The sequence below is a fragment of the Gorilla gorilla genome, chromosome 14 (assembly GCF_029281585.2).
Source record: "Gorilla gorilla gorilla isolate KB3781 chromosome 14, NHGRI_mGorGor1-v2.1_pri, whole genome shotgun sequence".
Taxonomy (NCBI): domain Eukaryota; kingdom Metazoa; phylum Chordata; class Mammalia; order Primates; family Hominidae; genus Gorilla; species Gorilla gorilla.
In genome coordinates, this window is record NC_073238.2 from 81,564,046 (window position 1) to 81,583,805 (window position 19,760).

Consider the following 19,760-nt stretch of genomic DNA (forward strand, 5'->3'; position numbering starts at 1 on the left):
TGTATCAGGCAATTTAAATAGGTATAACATTCTTCTGCTATATCCAGACTTTTAGATACTACAGAGCCAATGATAAGACTAGCTATAACTGAACCTCCATTTCTCCCAGAATTTGGTGAGACACCAAACAATATCTCACAGCCTCTGATGTTATTATTACATGGGACCATAGAGTATGATAATATTACTCATATTTTATAAACTAATAAATATCCATTGCAAACATCCAAAAGTCTATTTTAAGTTTAAACTATCACTCACTGTTAGGATTTGTAAAACCTCTAATATATACATATACTTAAAACTGTCCCATAAAATATTAAGTATTTTTTTTTTTTAGTCAAGGTCTTGCCCTGTTGCCCAGGCTGGAGTGCAGTGGCACGATCTCAGCTTACTGCAACCTCCGACTCCTGGGTTCAAGTGATTCTAGTGCCTCAGCCTCCCAATTAGCTGGGATTACAGGCATGTACCACCATGCCTGACGAATTTTTCTATTTTTAGTAGAGACAGGATTTCACCATGTTGGCCAGGCAGGTCTCAAACTCCTGACCTCAAGTGATCTGCCCGCCTTGGCCTCCCAAAGTGCTGAGATTACAGGCATGAGCCACCACGCCCGGCCAATATTAGGTATCTTATATTAAAAGATTATTTACAGTCAGTATTTTGAAATTAGAATAGGTATTTTATAATACAAACTGTTTATGTGAAAATATTTATTTAATTTGATTTGTCAATGTGTACTTCTAACCATAGGTACTTTCCATTAGATTTCCAGTTTATGTGGATAGTAGCTAAAATGGGATCTCACAGTTTTCAAACTTCAAGGACTGAAAAAGAATTTCATTCATTATTAACTCAACATAAGCACACTTTTCTAAAAAGCAATAGTAACTTTATATTTTTAGCTTTGTCATGTCTACACCCTTCTCACATATATGTGGATGACTTTCACTCCTCTCAGGGTGTCTCCAATATCCTGAGATTTTTAGCATTGCAATATATTATTCATGACCATGTTCTCTGCGAATGTTCAAATACAAGGCTTTCTGGCCAGCTTTCGCATTAGTATCTGTGCACATGTGCAGAAACTTCTGAAAACTCCACACATCTACATTAATTGAATAAGCAAATGCTTGAGCAGCATTATCTACAAGAACATGCAACTTCAATGGATTTTAAAAGAACTTGCAAGGCAGCTGTATTTTCCTCTCACTCTCACAGTCTGATATTATTTATTATCATTTCATGTGTGGGTTCCACACTCATCCAACAGATATTGATTTACACCTGTTTTGTACTCTACATTTTTGTTGTTTTGTTATATCTTTAGGATCCTTCAGTGGAAGATACTATGGTTGTCATTTATCTGAAAGGCTCCTCCCCCCTCTCTTTGTGCTTCATTTTCTACATGAACGGCTGCATCACAGCTGTCATGCTGAATGGTAAAGATGTCTTTGGCCGATAAGCCTATGCCTGTGGCACACAGAGTGTCTTCAAACAACTAATTAGCAGGAGCTGGGCCACAGCAAGGTTTGGTGCTGTCCATCAAGCCTGCGACCAACACTGACACCATCAGCAAATCTGTCAAATGCGGCTCTTCCTGTGAACAAAACCAAGCCCACTTGTTTTGTGGTGAAGAAAGAATTGGCAGAATGTGTTTAATAAAAAGTTAAAGAAGGTGATGACCAATCTTTATAGAGTGTTAAGTAATTGAAAAAAATACTGAACTGGTGGAAAATCTGATAACTGATTTATACACGGGAATTCAACTAAAAATGTCTCCATGAATTCACAATGAAGCAATTCATAAGGCCACTCACATTGCTCAAGTACATTTGTTTAGCCTCGGGAAAACACCACAAATGTATGCTGTTTTTAATAATAAGTGACTTACAAAAATAATAATAATAACAAACCTGCACATTCTGCACATGTATCCCAGAACTTAAAGTATAATTTAAAAAATAATAATAAGAGGCTATTACATGTAAAATTGGATATTAACATTTACATACATATGCAACCATATACCAGATTTACATAATTATAAAATTGTTATGTATAATAATTTCTATAAAAATCAAAATCTATTTGTAGGAATGTATCTGTAAATATGCATATCTGCATTTACAATTAAGTATTTAAAAGTTTTAAAGCTGAGTCCGTTTAACACACATTGAAAAACATTATGTAGTCATGTTTCTTAATAACTAAAAATGTGTTTAGATACTATACTAAGAATATAAAATTTAATAGCCACTGCAGTTTTGCATTTTGAACCAGGTCTTAGATCGGAGCCAGGAAAGAGGTCTGCATTGAGGAGACAAAGAACCAGTGGAATTTTCCTTAAAATTTGGATGTCCTCTCCTGACACCTGGCCTTCACGCAGGCTGTATATTTAAGTAAAATTCTCATTTTTCTACCAACACACACCAACACATCACTCCTGATCATTCACTTTGTAAACTCCTTCAAGTCTTATTTATAAGAACATACTTTTTCTGTGCTATGTTAAATTGCTCTTATGATGTGCTCTTCTTGCATCTTGAGTATCTCTTGTTTTAGCACTGCTTACACTTTATGGTAACATGTTGATATGAGTATACTCCCTTGGACTGTAATATCTGAAACACAAAGAACCATGTTTGTATACACAAATGGTGTACTTGGCATGCATAATGTTGCCTCTGGTATACTTGCTGGATAAATATTTATGGAAGGAAGAAAAGAAGGGAGGGATGGAAGAAAGGAAGGGAGGGAGGGAAGAAAGGAAGAGAGGGATGGAAGAAAGGAGAGACAGATTAATATATGACTCGTAGACTGGTTTCAGCATAATTATGAAAAAAGAGAGGTTGGATAACTTGTTTCCCCTCCAAAGAAGTCTCAACTTTGTGTTTATGAGCAAAAAACAGAGGAAGGGATGTCTAGTACCCTATCCATGTTTACTTGACTTAAGGAACATATTGATGGCCCCATTTAAAAAATGAAATCAATTCACATCAGAAAGCAGAGACATGTAGTAGAGGGTTGATCAAATATGCCTGTTTTCATATTTGCCTACATCCCTCTTAATATTAACACAAAATTTTCTCAAGCATAAGTTCAATAATCTGAAATAAACCAACATTCATGTTTCTAGAAAATTGTATTATACATAGGCATTAGACATGAGGGTATGTAGTGTTTCTATACTACTGTAGTATAAGTTCTTTAAATTCTTGGTAATTTGTTACAAATTTACGTATGCTTATTTAGCAAGTAATAGGAGCCTGTCAAATATTTTAATGATTTTTTTGAAAATTTATCTCTATATAACACACATTTCACATAACAGATCTATATTAAGTGCAAAGATTCCTAAATGCTATTTGGAATTGTAGCCAGAGACTGTCCTGTGATTTGTTAGAAATTATTTTCCAGGTCAATCTTACCTAAAATGGCATAAGATCTTTAACTATTCCCAGTTGGGCATGTCAGGACTTAACTCTAACAATTCTCCAATCCATGATGTATTTTATTTGCCATTTTTATGAGGTGCAGTTTTGGAAACTTCATGGTAAAAGGGTGAAAAACTTCTTTATCTAGTGAGTGAACCAGACTGATGCCCAACATGCTTTCTCTAATACTTGTTATATATGCAATGTTTCACAGTGACTGAGATGTAAAATATTGCTTATCATTTTTCTTAATTTATTGTACTTTGGAGAGCAATGTTACTAACAATTTAAATATTTTAATATGTTAGGAGTTATTCCCCAAATATGTATGCATGTATTTAAGTATGTAAATAACATATATGTGTGTGTATATGTGTCATTTACTAGCCTTGGGGTTTTCCAAAAAGCTGTCCTTATGAAGAAAGAAAAAATTTCGTGCTATTAGTAAATATCTATTAATTGTAAATAACTTTATTACTCTAAAATATAATGTAAAAATCTTCAGAGAATTATTGCTAAATGATTTACCTAATTATTTTAGTTTTAAAGCTGATATCAACAACAGCACCTATTCTAAGGACTGAACATATTTATTTGTGTGCTTGTACATAATTATGTAAATATACTTGGGTAATATGACTACATAATCATGAAGAACAGGAAAATACAGGTATGTGGTATAATATTCATAATACAGCAATAACAGGAAAATATAGGTGTGTCGTATAATATTCATACACTAAATCAGATTTCGCGTATGAATATTTTTTTAAAAAGAAAATAAAAGACCAAGTAAGACAAAAGCAAAAGGGTTTTGGCTTTATATCTTTCCTATTTTATTATTTAAAAGTAGCAGATAATGTTACCATTTTGCTCCTGCTCCATTTGGTATTATTTAAACAATGGAGTTCTAGGCTGTGTAACAAACTGAGCCCCGTTGTACTCTAGCTATCAGTGTGTCCTTGGTTGGTGATGTAGGCTCAAGATCACCTAGGCACCCATAACTTTATCTTAATGTGGAGGGAAATTAGACTTACCTTGAAGACAATTGTCTTGAATTAGGTAGCAAATGTGAAATACAAGACACATAATAATAGTTTAATACATGGGAGTTCTCCTCTCACGCACCCCTCTTACTCACCATTTGACATATTTTAATTCTATTAAATATTTCTATCACATGACTCAATTGGCAATTTTATGAAACCAATGGTTATTTCACTTATACGCATTTAATGAATCCAGCAAAACCTGTGTTATGAATTTACATAAAAGGTCAAAAATATGTTCCTTATCAAAATGGTTTTCTCAATTTTTCTGTGGAGATTTATAGCAGTGGCCCATCCTGGGATATCTTAATCAACCATCTGCACCCATGAATTTCATACTTATGATAACTGCCACATTTCCAACGTCTAGAGGCTAAAATTCACACTTAGTTTAAAACCCTTCCACCAATCTCCCTAACTCTTAGAGCTAAGATTTCCATCTGACATTGATTTTCGGATTTCACCCCTACAAGGGAGAAGTCTTATCTCAAAAATTCATACACTGAACACTAAACCATTTTGTAAAATATTCTTTAGCTCAAGCATCAAAAACAGTGACAGGGAAGAGCTACTCATACTGAGATGCAGTCTGGTGTGAATTCCAATAACTATGAGACATTTTCCTACAGATTGCAGAATATAGACACTGAAAGCTCTGTTTGCATTATATACTGTTTCATGGGAAAAAGGAATGAAATATAATAGAAACGAAGTGACAATGAAAAACGGATCAAAAATGCTTATTAAAGGCGTTATGCATTTATGGCATAAAAACAATGTGCACTTTTTTATTCCGGTGCTTCGATTTTAATCATTGCAACGTTTCTGTGTATCCAATGACAAAAGGTATGTCAGGGAGAGAAAACTTAAACATGACAGTTTAAATTCCACACCATTTTTAAAATCTAGTTTAAGAAAGAACTTCAAGTATAAACTATTTTATTTAACATTTGTTTGGAAACTTTGTGTTTGAAGGTAAAGTCTTTAGATTACTCTGGGATCAGTAATTCTAGGATCGAATTCTAATGCTATCACTAGCTAGCTCTGAGAGGTAGGGCAAGCTACTCAATCGCTGTTATCTTCACGTTATGTTTCAGTAATATGCATAGGTAATCTCTGGTCCCTGACAATCAAATAGCCTGTGAGGTTTTTTGTTTGTTTGCTGTTACTTAGATAATATCATGGCACAGTTATCTTTGCAGTTTCTGAAGCCATGTGGCTGTGGCTGTCTTCCAGCCCACTCATTCCTGTCTGTGTGCATTTGAGCAAATTACATAACCTCTCGGTGTCTCCTTTTCCCATCTGTAGAATAAGAATAATAATCATACCTACCTAATGGGATTGCTGTCAGAATTAAATAAGCTATATTCCAACAATTCTAATATTAAAAACCCCTTATTTTTGCATGTATTAAAACAGGACAAATATTAAAGAAATCAAAAATAAGCATTTGTCAGAGTTAAATTGGCAGCATTTTACCCTAGCAGTACATAAAATTGTAGCATGTTTATACTCTAGTGGTAGATGAGAAGAATTATTGTAATGCATATGACGTGCTTAGAATAGGGTCTGGCACAACTTTTTCTCAATAGCTGATATAACATTTCTCTATAAGTAAGCAATACTTCTTACATCTAAATTAAGAGTGATAGGTTAATAATAAGCTAATAATAATTAAAAGCTTGCTGGTCACATCAGTCTCGGTTTTATTATGTATCTAGTGTCATAATATAAATTTAAGAATTTCATCCAGATTAGTCAGCACTCACTGACACCGAACATGACTCTATTTAACAGTATAGTTTTCTACAGTTAAATATTTGTGTGTGTTAAACAGAACAATCATCTTTCCTGTTACTATATTAAGGTGATTAAAAGGGAGGGGAAATATAAATTGTGAAAAAATAAAAATTAGGAAAATACCTGCACTTACCAGGCTCAGTACAGAATTAAATATAATGAAAAATAACATTTCAGATGCCAATTTTTGTAGGTTATAATCACCTTTCATTGTTAATTCTCAAGAATAATTAACACTAGATTAATAACCTTAAAAAAGTGGTTACTAAAACTGCCCATTTTATTATTGGTCTACAGATATTAAGCATTTATACAGAAACCTTGCATCTTAGAATATTTTAAAAAAACTCGAAAGATGACATCACTTATCTGTTTTCTTCAAGTTTTATTTTATAAGAAATTTCAGATATTGTCTCTCTGAATTTAATACAAAATGCATATTAAAGAAATTAAATGTATTATGATCAAAAACAGTTTAGACTAACCAAGGACAAAATGTGAATGATGGGAGAATATACATATAAACTTCTTGAAACAGTCCCTAGCACAGAGTATGAGGTACTATTTAACGCAGAAAGATATTTAACTGTAGAAAACTATGCTGTTAAATAAGCATAAGTTGTCAATATCGTCATCATTATTTAGTATCACAGATCATCAGGGATGGGTAGGACCTTCCAGAAAACCTAGTTCAAAACCATTCAGAGGGCCGGGCGCGGTGGCTCACGCCTATAATCCCAGCACTTTGGGAGGCCGAGGCGGGTGGATCACGAGGTCAGGAGATCGAGACCATCCTGGCTAACACGGTGAAACCCCGTCTCTACTAAAAATACAAAAAATTAGCCGGGCGAGGTGGCGGGCGCCTGTAGTCCCAGCTACTCGGGAGGCTGAGGCAGGAGAATGGCGTGAACCCCGGGGGGCGGAGCCTGCAGTGAGCCGAGATCGCGCCACTGCACTCCAACCTGGGCGACAGCGAGACTCCGTCTCAAAAAAAAAAAAAAAAACCATTCAGAAAAAATGGGCCTGGAGAATGATGGTTAAATGAGAATTTATGGAATGAAAGATTTATAAAAATATTTCGTCTTCTTTGTTTATAAATAAACTATAGTAGATATACTTTCACTGTTCTTTCACAAATGGACTAATAATATAAATAAGCATCGTAACTCTAGATGTCATTTTTTTTCTTCAAATTCCCTAGACTTTTAGTCAAACCCTGTCAGTCTTCTTGTGCTTTGGACCTTATAAAATATCTAAGGGAGAAAAAAGTATGATTTATAGAAAATTATTTGAATTATGTCTCATTTAAATTCTCTACGAAAAATAAGAAAATCTCCAATAAATCATCTCACCACCTTTGGTAATCAAAGGGATTTTCTGAGGAATATGGTTTCTGAGGAGTATGGTTAAGTCAATAAACACAAACATAAAATGTTATAAAAATAAATATAATTCTTAGAAATCTGAAATCCACTTGGATCTTAATGACTTGCACAACATCCTGGGTAGGGTTTTGTACTATTTACATTAATCTTTACTTAAGAAAAAAAATTTTTCTCTGCCATCCAATTAGAACTATTGTGTTATTGTTGGTAATTAATGGGAACAATTGTATTATCTTAGATAGCTGAAACATACACAGTGAAGAGGAAAAAATCAAACGGTTGAAAACTATGGTTCTTCTCTCAATGTTCAAGTGATTTAGGCTTTGGATAAAAAAAGAAAGAAAAATATAAAAAAGTATATATGCTGAAGTTTAGAAAATCATTTCTAAGTATTTAGACCCACACAAAGAAAAAGAAATAGAATAAAAATATGCAGAGAATTAGGGGATAGAGCTGTTCGAAATATTGCTCAATCCACTTTCAACTTCCACTAATGTTTTATCCAAAAAGAAGTTGCTTTCTATATTGTTTATATTAATCAAAGTAGTTTCTTCAATATACATTACCAGTGGGATTTTTGAAAATAATAGATTCCTTTAGATGGCAAAAGCAATAATTATTACAAATTTTTTTTTACTAATCGTGATTAAGAAAAGGTTTGAAGGGAATGGAGGGGACCTACGTTCTGTAAGAAAACAGAATACACACGCAGGCACACACACATACGCATACACATGCATTACCTCTCTTTCTACAATCTATATGTTACAGCTGTAAAAAAATACGTGAAACAGTATGTATGTTTTAATATTAGTTAACTATTAAAACATAATTCTTTAAAAATGGGAATCTTCTTCCATTTCACAACAATGCAAAAATAGTTAACACGACTGAACTCTACACTTAAAAACGGCTCAGATAGTAAGTTCTATGTTATGTGTTTTTTTACCATGACTTAAAAAAAAATACATGAAAGATAGTAGATTTCTATACCCAGCCATAGTGGAATAATTGGCACTGGAAAAACCCTTCCAACATAAAAGAATAAGAAATAAACAACTATGGATCTTCTACCTTTTAATGTGGATGAACTAACTTTTTTAAAAAAGAAAGTAATGGCTTTTAAGTTCAAAAATACAGGGAAATAAAGATCAAACTGATATAAAGTAGTAAAAAAAAGGAAAACTTCATTAAAATTCAAATTTAACTAGTCATATTAAGCAGCAATGTCTTTCTCATTTTCCTCAGTATGGGAGATGAATCGAATTAACCTTTCAAAATAGTTGTGCCTTTCTTTTAGTTCAATTAATAAATATGAATCAATCCAGAACATCTAGCTTTAAAAGAAAGTTGCCTATTACTTTCTTTAAAAATAGGTAAAAATCAGTACTTTTCATTCCATGTTACTAACATTATGTTTGAGAGTTGGATCATTACTCAACAGAAAAAAAAATGATATATATTGCTGGATTTTTGTTCTAAAATTATTTACTTAAAATTATTTTCAAAAACATTAGTATAAAAATGTGACCACAGAAGAGATGGGCAAAGACAATAATACTAATTAAGATAGAGTATTTAAAATTATGAGGAAAATGAAAATTTCTCAGTACTAACATGTTCTCTATAGATATATGGCATACCTCGTAATGGCTTTCTTCATTCTCCTGAATGTGGAAACCCGCGGAGCTGGGACATTTCTGAGGAGTGACAGGAATATTGTCACTTTTGCTGTGTGAGTTACACTGAAAGAGATTACCAAATAATTGTGACAAACTACTCCACATTTAGAGTGTCCATTGAGAGACATGGCTGTTTGCTATGAGCCTAATAAAGGAATACCACTTGAGCTAACAAGGGTCCACACCCAGAGATACATGCACTAAGATTGAGTCTTTACCATAAAGATTTTTTAATTGTCCCAGGATAAACAAATTGTTAAAACATTTTTACTAAAACTAAAGAAGTATAAAATTTAGTAATTTTACTTTTACCTTTTTTAGGCAATATTTATTTATTACATTTATGACTTTGGTAGCTAAAAGTTATACGGTGCTATTTGGGTGAGATATTATTTAAGAGTCTGATATATATTATACACATATTAGCCTGTGACATGGATATTATTAACTACCTCCACTTAAGGAAGAGGAGACTGAAGCATAATTCCTCCCCCCACAAAGCTGTGCTGTTGCCCAGCCTTTTTGGAACCATTCCCCATATCCTTAGCTACCACATGAACTACCTTTATAAGTGATACATTTGAAATAGATAAAACTGAAAAAAACAGAAGTGTAGTGTCTTAAAATACTAGTTGACTTATTTTTCTACTAAATAGAAAGCATTTTTAAAAAACAGGTTATCTAAAATAATTTACCTGGAAATTGATATGAATTACAGAACATAAGATATTACATTATGGCTTGGCCTTTCTCTGTGAATATATTAAAATGACAGTTTTCCATATTCCTCACACAAGTTTTTCATGTGAAAATAAGACATTTTCCACTTCCTGTTTTCTTACTTATACTCTAAATCTTTTATTAGACTCAAGGCAAGCAATATTTGTAAGTATTGCTGTCTGGCCATTTATTAAACATAACTTTGTAGGTTTTAAGGTTTCTACTTTGATAAAAAGATATTGTTGTGCCTCCAGAAAAGGTTCACCATTGATATATACCTTTTCTTCTTAAATAAAACTATAATGTATGCATAGATTTCATTACATTACTAGCAAAGAGACTATTCTTTTCAAAACTAGTATGCCATGTTTCCTATTCATCAGTGAAATGCTACCTTTACTATCTCAAAGTAAAATCTGTTAGAAAATTACTGTTAGACATTTTTAAAAGCAAATGTGTTTTAGAATTTTAATATATTGTGTTCACTCTATTTTCATTTCAAGACCATCATTTTATATACTTAAATATATGTTAAAGCACGGTCATTACATTTTAAAGATATAAATTATCTCATTTATTTTTATTTGCTTAAAATAAATAGCTATGTGACAACTAAGAAGGCATGACTTTAAATCCATATATCCATCACTATAAGCCTTTTAGCATGAAAAAATATTTTATATCTGTTCTCTCTCTACAATTTAATTTTAACTCTATTCAAAACTTACCTCCTCTAGCAACTCTTTTCATGCGTCATTCAACAAATGGTGATTGCCATTTTAACCTCTGTTTCTAAGTAACTTTCATGTGTAATTTGTAAAATGCTCCCTTGCACTATTAATTATTTGAATGTTCCTAAGTTTTTTGTCTGAACAAATTCACTGTTAGCAACAAAGGCTTCACAGCAGCTTTTTTGGCATTCAAGAAAAAAAAAAAAGCATAGACCTTAAAACAGTTATTTTCATCTGTGTTGTCCACAGACATTTTAATTATTCAATTCCTATCCCTAGCCTCTCCACATATCTATTCATGCTGATTAATCTTTTTAAAAGTTTTCATGTATTATACAGTTTTTCTCCTAAGAAACATTTCCTAAATTTCTCTGGCCCAGCAGTGAGTCTCACTCTGACTGTATATTAGAATCACCTGGGGAGATTTTTTAAAATGTCAATGACTGAGTCCCACCTCACATCAGTTAAATTGAAGCTCAGACATAAATATTTTTAAAATATTCAGACAATTCTAATGTGTAGCCAGAGTTTAGAATCCTTGGGTTAAGGTTAAAACTTCCTTGTCTCGCCCTCAGAAAGCTAGAGTAAATTTTGGCCTCGCTCCGATTTCAATCTGATGTCTTTCTTTTTAATAGAATTTCTTTTTCATAGAATTTTTTCTTCCTTTTTAAAATTTAACCCATCATATTGTTTTTTCCCCCATGGATATATCATAAAGGTGTCTGAACCCGAAAAAAAAATCCTATATTTGTATAATACTTTATGCTTTAAATACAAGAACTTATGTATTATCTACAGGGAACCTCTGTAGACTGGTAGAAAACATAATCCATCCTATAACAGATTAGGAAGACACAGGTTCAGGTATATTCAGTGCCATTTGCTGAAGGATTTGCCCTGTAAAAGCAGGACAAGTGTTCACTCTATTTTGGGCAATTTCTACTGTACCATATCTCCCTTAATGGGTTCATCTATAACTCATTCATTCACTCATTTTATTCTGTTTGTTTGTTTGATAATCAGACTTTACTGAGTGCATGTTATGTGTCAGAATTGTACTGGATCATCAAGATATGCCATTTAATATCTGTAATACTCTCACTGTAGCCCTGAAACAATACATGAAAATAAATAACCGCCATGATGAGTGAACATGCCACCTGAAAATGTATGCAGACTGCTAAGGGACAGAGAAGAGCATGCATAGACTCCCAGGTTTGATATGTGAATAGAGAGTCTCGAGAGGTGGACTGATGAGGGTATCATGGTTAGCACACATTTGAGACAGAAGGAACTGCATATGCAAAGGTGAGAAAACATGAATTCTCATGAGCCATGAGTAATTTGATAATAGTTCAAACATGAAGAATGTGAGGATTGATTTCAGAACAGACAGAAGCTATCAGTGCATTAATTCAATAGCACAACATATAGTGAGAAGTTATAGAATTGGACTTAATATGAGGGCCAACAGTGCCAAGAGAGAGCTTTAAAGGTCATTCTTTTTCTTCCAACTTTTCCAAGAAAATATGCAACATAACAAAATGAGCACATTTGCAATATCATTGTGATGCCCAGTTAAGTCCTTCCATCCCTAAAAATCTCACCCCCAAGCCTCTCCTGTGTTTCATTCTGGAGCAGCTCCTGTTTTTGGAACAGTGAATGGCATCAAAGGAAAATTTCTAACTTACTGTTCTTTCCTTACTTTTTAAAATTGAGTCTTTTGAGGTAAATTTCTTCTGCAAATTAATATATAACTCAGAGCAAAATAAAAGAACAAAGTAACACTGTAAACAATATTTTGAGATTAACTATTATAAATACCCAAACTTTTAAGAAAAAAAAATTCTTACAGGAAAAAATTTAATCACTATGAATCCTCCCTAACAAATTTCTACTTCCGGGAGAGTTGCAGCATTTTCTAAAAAAAGATCTATTTTAAAAGTCTCGGCTGGGCGCAGTGGCTCACGCCTGTAATCCCAGCACTTTGGGAGGCCGAGGTGGGCGGATCACCTGTGGTCAGGAGTTTGAGACCAGCCTGGTCAACATGGCAAAACCCCGTCTACTGAAAATATAAAAATTAGCTGGATGTGGTGGTGCATGCCTGTAATCCCAGCTACTTGGGAGTCTGAGGCACGAGAATAGCTTGAGCTCAGGAGCTGGATGTTGCAGTGACCTGAGACTGCACCACTGCACTCCAGCCTGGGCGACAGAACAAGACTCTGCCTCAAAAAGAAAAAAATAAAATAAAAAACTCTCAAGGTTCATCCCACCAAAAAATTTTACTGTTTGCCCAATTTAATATAAATAACTGTGTATTGAATTACGGGTAATATGCATTTGCTAAATCAGATTTATATTGGGGGGTACATATGTAAATCAAACTTGAGAAGTCTAAAGCTCAATAACAACAATCATATTCAATGAAAATCACTGAAAGTACATTTGTTTTATACTTTAAGACCAGTTTGCTATTTTTCATCACCTATGATTGAAAGTCTGTATTGTAATATGTGGATAAATCATGCCACTCCAAAACATCCATTGTAGTTCCTGGGAAAATTATCATTCACTACCTATAGACATATCTGCTCAAAGTTTTCACATAATCAGGTATTTTTACTCTTTCATTTTTGAAATAAATTTTCAAAAAAGCACTTCTAGCCATATTAAGAGAAAAATAATCAACAGTAGCAAGAACAACAAAAGTTTTATGAAAGATCTTTTTATGAAAAACACAGCTGTTTTCTTTGCTAAATAGGGGGTTCTTTACATTTTCAACTCAATGGTAATGCAGTAGCAATTCTTAGTATTATTTATTATTCTGTTACTACTCCTACCTTCTTACAAAATCAAGGTTGTTTACTAAAAATCAATAGCACTTTCATAGAAGTTTTGCAGTCATTATAGAGGCAATAGTTTTGTACTTTTGTGCTATAGGTTTCATTAAATAACAATTCCATTTATTTAAAAACTCCCACTGAAAATGTTATTCCTACCCATTTTAAAAAACTAAGGATCCTTTTCATGAAGAATTCTAAAACAGAATATTTGTTTAATAATTCCAAAGAAATTTATGTTTGCAGAAATGAATCTACTTTAAATAATTGTCTAAACTTGGTATCTTCAACTTCTCTCTATGCATTTCTTTAGAGATCCACGTGTATTAGGTTTCAAGCACGCCCATTCCACTGAAATGGCCCTGCTACCGTCACCTATGGTTTTCACATTACTAATGCAAATGGCAGTTCTCAGTTCTTATCTAATGCAACACAACTAAGTACTACCTCTTCTTGTTTCATTTATGTACTGGTCTTCAAGGATGCTATACACTCATGGCTTTCTTTCTTCTCCTGCTCTCTCTCTGGAATCATTTAACTGTTCGTGTTGTTGTCAAAATTGAAAGGACTAGAGAGGATAAAACTGAGTACTTCCTCAGAAAGTGTTTTCTTCAGTGGAGTCTGTTTAGCAATTACACCCATATTGAACAGGTTCTGTTTCCAAAATATTTTCTCAGACACAGGAACAATCTTCTATTCATAAGATAAGAAAAGATCTCTTAGAACACCCCCAGTCATTCTTTCATCAAAGCACATATCTTTATACTTACATCTAGAAACTAATAAAATTTATATTTTAAGTGACCAACAGTATAGATTCTTATTATTTCTGAAAATTCGTTCTGATCATTTAGTATCCTGAAATTTATTCTGGCCCAAATAAGGAAACCTTGAGCCTATACTCACAGCCTTTTCTTTAATGTTTTCTACGTACCTTCTTTTTTTGCTTATTTTTGTTGTCTTTAATCATAACTAGAAAATGGAGCTAAAATGCTCATCAAACTTTATTGAACAAATCAGTGTTCAGGTGCAGTGACACATATTTTGATTTAAAATGAAAATGTCATATGATAAATTTTAAAACCAAATGTTATATAAATGCAATCATATCATAGAAATGTACATGGCTATAATACACATTAATTTAAAAACAGGGATTGCTTATGTGAAATAAGAAAAATAGGCAGACCATAAAATGATATGAAGGAAATGCTACCTGTATCTATAGTATACAGAGAGTCTGTTTTTTTTAATTGCTTTTTTGAGTCTCTTCTTTAAATTTTTTTCTTTAAAACTTTGAGACATAAATCAATGCACAAAAATCAGTAGCATTTCTATACAACAATAAATATTAGTCAAGCACCAAAACAAGAAGTTAATCCCACTTACAGTAACTACAAAAAAGACTTATGAATATATTTTACCAAGAAGTTGAAAGATCTTTACAAGAAAAACTACAAAACCCTGATTAAAAAAAATCATAGATTGCACAAATGGAAAAATATCCCATGTTCATAGATTGGAAGGATTAATATTGTTAAAATGACCATACCATCCAAAGCAATCTATGGATTCAATGCAATCCCTATCAAAATGCCAACATCCTTTTTCACAGAATTACGAAAAAAAAATATCCTTTTAAAAAAAACACATGTTGAAAATCCATTTAGAGGCCGGGCACAGTGACTCACGCTTGTAATCCCAGCACTTTGGGAGGCCCAGGTGGGCGGATCACGAGGTCAGGAGATCGAGACCATCCTGGCTAACATGGTGAAACCCCATCTCTACTGAAAATACAAAAAATTAGCCGGGCGTGGTGGTGGGCGCCTGTAGTCACAGCTACTAGGGAGGCTGAGGCAGGAGAATGGCGTGAACCCGGGAGGCGGAGCTTGCAGTGAGCTGAGCATTTGGCTTAGTCATCATGCTTTCTTCCTCCAACTGAACTCTTGGCAGTTCATGACAAGGAGTAACTTTGTCACAGTAATATATTAACTAACTAGGTAAACTTGAATTTATCCTTTGCATAAACAAATAAGCTTATGTTCAACTTCGGGACCCTGACACATGTTCCTACCCAGTGGATTTTGCAAAGTTCACCTTTTCAGTTCTTCTAGGGGCAGCAGAGCTTCTTCAACCCCACTGGAAGTTGACTGACATCCCTTCAATACTCTCTTGACCCTACAGATAATGCTCATCGATTCCTCTATGTAAGTCCTCTTCTGTCCTCACAATTCCCATTCCAGATCTTTCCACCTAGAGATACCCTTTTGTCTTCCTTCTTGATGTCTCAAAGGTAGGAAAAGTCCTCTCTTCTCCCTCAAAAGCACTTCCTTTCTCCTTTGTTCCGACAAGCCATTTCATTTTTTAACCAGGTTTGCAGAGAGTCTAGCCAGATGGAGGTAGTCACTACAGTTCAATGAACAGTGAGAAACTGACTGTTGCACGTGGGATTTATGAGAAGACAAAAGCTGATTTTATATAGTCTTCTGGCACAGGCCATTAAATAGATCAGTTGGCTTCCCTTAGTCATAGTTCCATGTGATCAAGTGAAATTAATAGATAAGATATATTTCTTACTGTGCACTTAGTTGTTGCAAGTGGGTCACTTGTAAAGTGTTTGTATAATATTTACCTCAATTCACTACCTTATGGTACAATAAATGGAACCAGTATGTTCCAAAACAGTTAAGATATAAGAATGCTTTATGTGTAAAAAAATCTTAACAAATTTAAGTAAAAAGAGGATTGGGGAAAAAAGGCTAAGAATCTTAAGTCTGAAGTAATTCAGTAAGTGGATTAAGCTTATGTACCAGATAAAACACTGTTTTTTTCTTTGTTTAGAAATTCTACTTTTATATGCTATTCCAAGATTTAATGGTCTCTATCATAGGCTGGCTGACATTTTTCAAACAATTCTAACAATTTAATAAAATGTTTAGGTGCCATGTACCGTAACCAAAAAACAGCTTTATCCTAGCCTTTTATTGCGTAAGTGGTATTTCAGAGAAATCTTTTGCCATAAATATCTTGGTTACTATAAAGTTTTAGCAACTCTGTGCATTGTCCATTTCCTGAGAATGCGTGTTCCATTGAGTTTCTGTCTATGTGTGACTTTCAAGGCTTTTCTTAAGAAACTTTTGACAAATGCAGAAATAAAGGAGACAGAGATAGCAATAGAGTTATATTCCCAAAATAAATAATCATTTAGCTTTGGAGAAAGCTCTGTTAGGCTGAATTTATTCTCCTTTTCTCAGCAAACTATTTAATGAAAGTGGAGAGAAAGGCAAACATAGTATTTTGTATTCTTATAGAATTTTTGGTAATGCAATCAAGAATTAAGCAATAGAACTCTATGTCCAACTTATTCAGCAAGTTCCCTCTAAATGTGCAGTAACAGAACTGACCATTAAATGTGCCAAAGAGTGTTCAAGGCAGACGTGCTAGGTTGCTGGGCATGGGGGTGTGAACACATTCTGCTAAATGAATAAATAAAAACAGGAATAAGATCATGTATTTGCCCACATCTGGCTGTAAATTCCTTCATAAGTAATTACTATACTTCTAACCTCTCTAACTTAATAGAGATAAACTGGATGCAATTTCAAGTCATTACTAACCAAGGAGGAACAAAACAAAACCATTTTTATGAGAATCACAAATCGTAGCTGCTTCTGTGCACATTATGTCACCTTTTCTTTAAATGGTTCATGGATGTTATATGAGTTTTATGCAATTCTTTTAACCCAGTTGCTATGAGCACGCACTGAAACAAAATTTCCTTAGAAAGTATACTTCAAACACTAATGTTCTACACTTTACAATTTTTCCATTGGTTCCCTCCTTATATTATTACCTTACTGTAAAGCCATTTCACAAGAGCAATAATGCATTGAAAGGTTTTAAATTACAGGATTACATGTTATATTGCTTGAGCAAAGCTCTATTAGTCAGCTTTGCACATTGCAACTTAATTCTGTATTTTAAATAAGTGGATGCAAGCAATGCAGGACTTTGGAACTTCCCAGACCCTTGAAAAGAAATGAAAATAAATACTTCTCTTCAAATGTATTCGAAGGAATACAACAACAGACATTTTTGGGTGCCAGTGTTAGTCAGGATTATATTTAAGACAATTGTTTTGCAGTTCATTTCAATTTATTTCATTATTTACTGCGATAAAATCCCTGGGAGTTTCCCCATATGATTATCATTTAACTGTATTTGTACCTTGAAGAAAAATGAAAATGGAAATTTCTGCAACACAGATAAAAGTAGATTGACTAAACATTTATTAAATTTCAAATATAATCGGAGAGGTCCTGTTTTAAAAGTGTTCACTAGGAATTTAAGGGTGAACATTTCCAGATTAAATTGAAAGACTTCAGAGATGGAAAAATAATCAGTTGCCTTTGCTGATTTCTACCGTTGCGTTTCATTTTCTCTCCAGATAATTGGTGTTTCAGAATACACAAGTCAAGCCCTTTTCTAAACTTTCTAAGGAGTTCTGAAATACTGACAAATACATACTGAAACTGACTTGTTGGAAAACAACAGTATTAGTTTATAGCATGTTCCATTAGCTGCATATATGAGCCTAAAATGGAGACGAGCCCAGGTGTATAGCGATGGGCTCTCCAGGCAGAAAATATTCTCCTTCTATACAAAGGTGGCCATTTGTGAATTACAATCATAAGTGTGGACACACACACACATACATACCATGCTTATGAATAAATTTTTTATGTATGTGATTATCTTGTTCATGTAAGTGATTGCATAAATGTGTATTCATGGAATATTTATTAAACAAAATCAAGTACTATATATGCATAAAATATTTCATTTTAAAATATTTGAAAAATTATACATTATATTAATACAAATATTTATTTATAAATTTATAAAAGTGCCATGAATAAACCATATACTTTACTAAGTTAATCTATGTAATACTTAGCATAAATGCATCCTGGATTTTAGGGCAAAATCTTTCTGAAAAAATATCCTCACTAAGAATTATAATTACATTTTGAAATTTCTGTGGTAAGGAGAGGAGTTTTAAAAGCTTAAATTGAATATAATTTCTAGTAATATGGTTATATTTCTTTGTATTATGAAAACTGTTTGCCCAACATAAACCTTCAACGTAATGTTAGCCTTGGCTATGTGCATGCCAGTCTTTAGAAACAGTCTGCAAGTCAACCTTGAGCCAATGAAATCAGGTAATAAATTCGGAGATTCAAATCTGGCGTGCTTTAAAGTGGGTTTAAAATTCAAGGCTGTGTCAGTTATTTGAATATTGTCTTTTCAAGGCAAATTCTTTAAAAAGTTCAGTGGTTTACTATGCTTCTCTTACTGTGTAAAACTTTATAAAACCCAGCCTGAAGCTTGAATTTATATTTGTAAGAGTATAGATCAGAGAGAATGGGGTGGGGGAGAGAGAGAGAAAGGAGTGCATAAGTTCTTTTTTTTATAGTGCACTAAAAGCAAACAAACAAACCCTACACTCTGAATACATAATTTCAAATTGTGTTTTTGCAAGTGGAGTGTTTCATGTTTTGATTTTAAATTCATTTATGCAATTTGTACAGTATCTAGGAGTAAAAATGTCTCACTTTTTAATTACTGATTTAGTGTAAAAAGGATGTTCCAGAATACCCTGGAAATGTGCCACCGGCTATGCAGGGGGTGTTGGGCTTGAACCTCAGCTCTATCATCATCTGACTTAGTGTCACAGCCTTGGTGGCCTTCTCCGTACCATGTAAGTTTAGACCAAAGGATCTCCTCTGCTTATCCAAGTAGAAAATGTAAGATATTATTAGACGTGTTACCTCAAAACTTAAGATAGATTTTTATTTGCTTGTTCGCTTAATATCTCTAACTTTAGACTTCTATAAAATGATGTAAATAAATGATTAGTTGATCTAAATGCTTCGTTGTTAAAGGGACTGTAGGAAAGATGAAACTTCACCATGGCTTTAGTTATGCATTTGCTTATCTCATTGATATCTCTGAAAATATGTGTTACTCTATTAAAACCAAATTATGATTTTTAACTCTCATTTCCACATGTTTTTTTAATTCACAAAGAGAAAAACACCACAATCAAAGGCCTG

General features: G+C 33.4%; 1 protein-coding gene across 5 annotated transcripts in view; it reads right to left on the reverse strand.

Annotated features, from left to right (window-relative positions):
• The window catches only part of PCDH9 (protocadherin 9), a 922,754-nt gene that overhangs the window by 586,062 nt on the left and 316,932 nt on the right, over window positions 1-19,760 (reverse strand). For 2 of the 5 annotated variants that reach the window (XM_004054584.4, XM_004054586.4), the window contains exon 3: window positions 9,315-9,416. The exons of 2 other annotated variants lie outside the window; for them this stretch is intronic. In XM_004054584.4, the coding sequence (XP_004054632.3) occupies window positions 9,315-9,416 (102 nt within the window). The remainder of the gene's footprint in view (window positions 1-9,314; window positions 9,417-19,760) is intronic. One more of the 5 variants, XM_019039858.3, reaches the window with a different exon arrangement.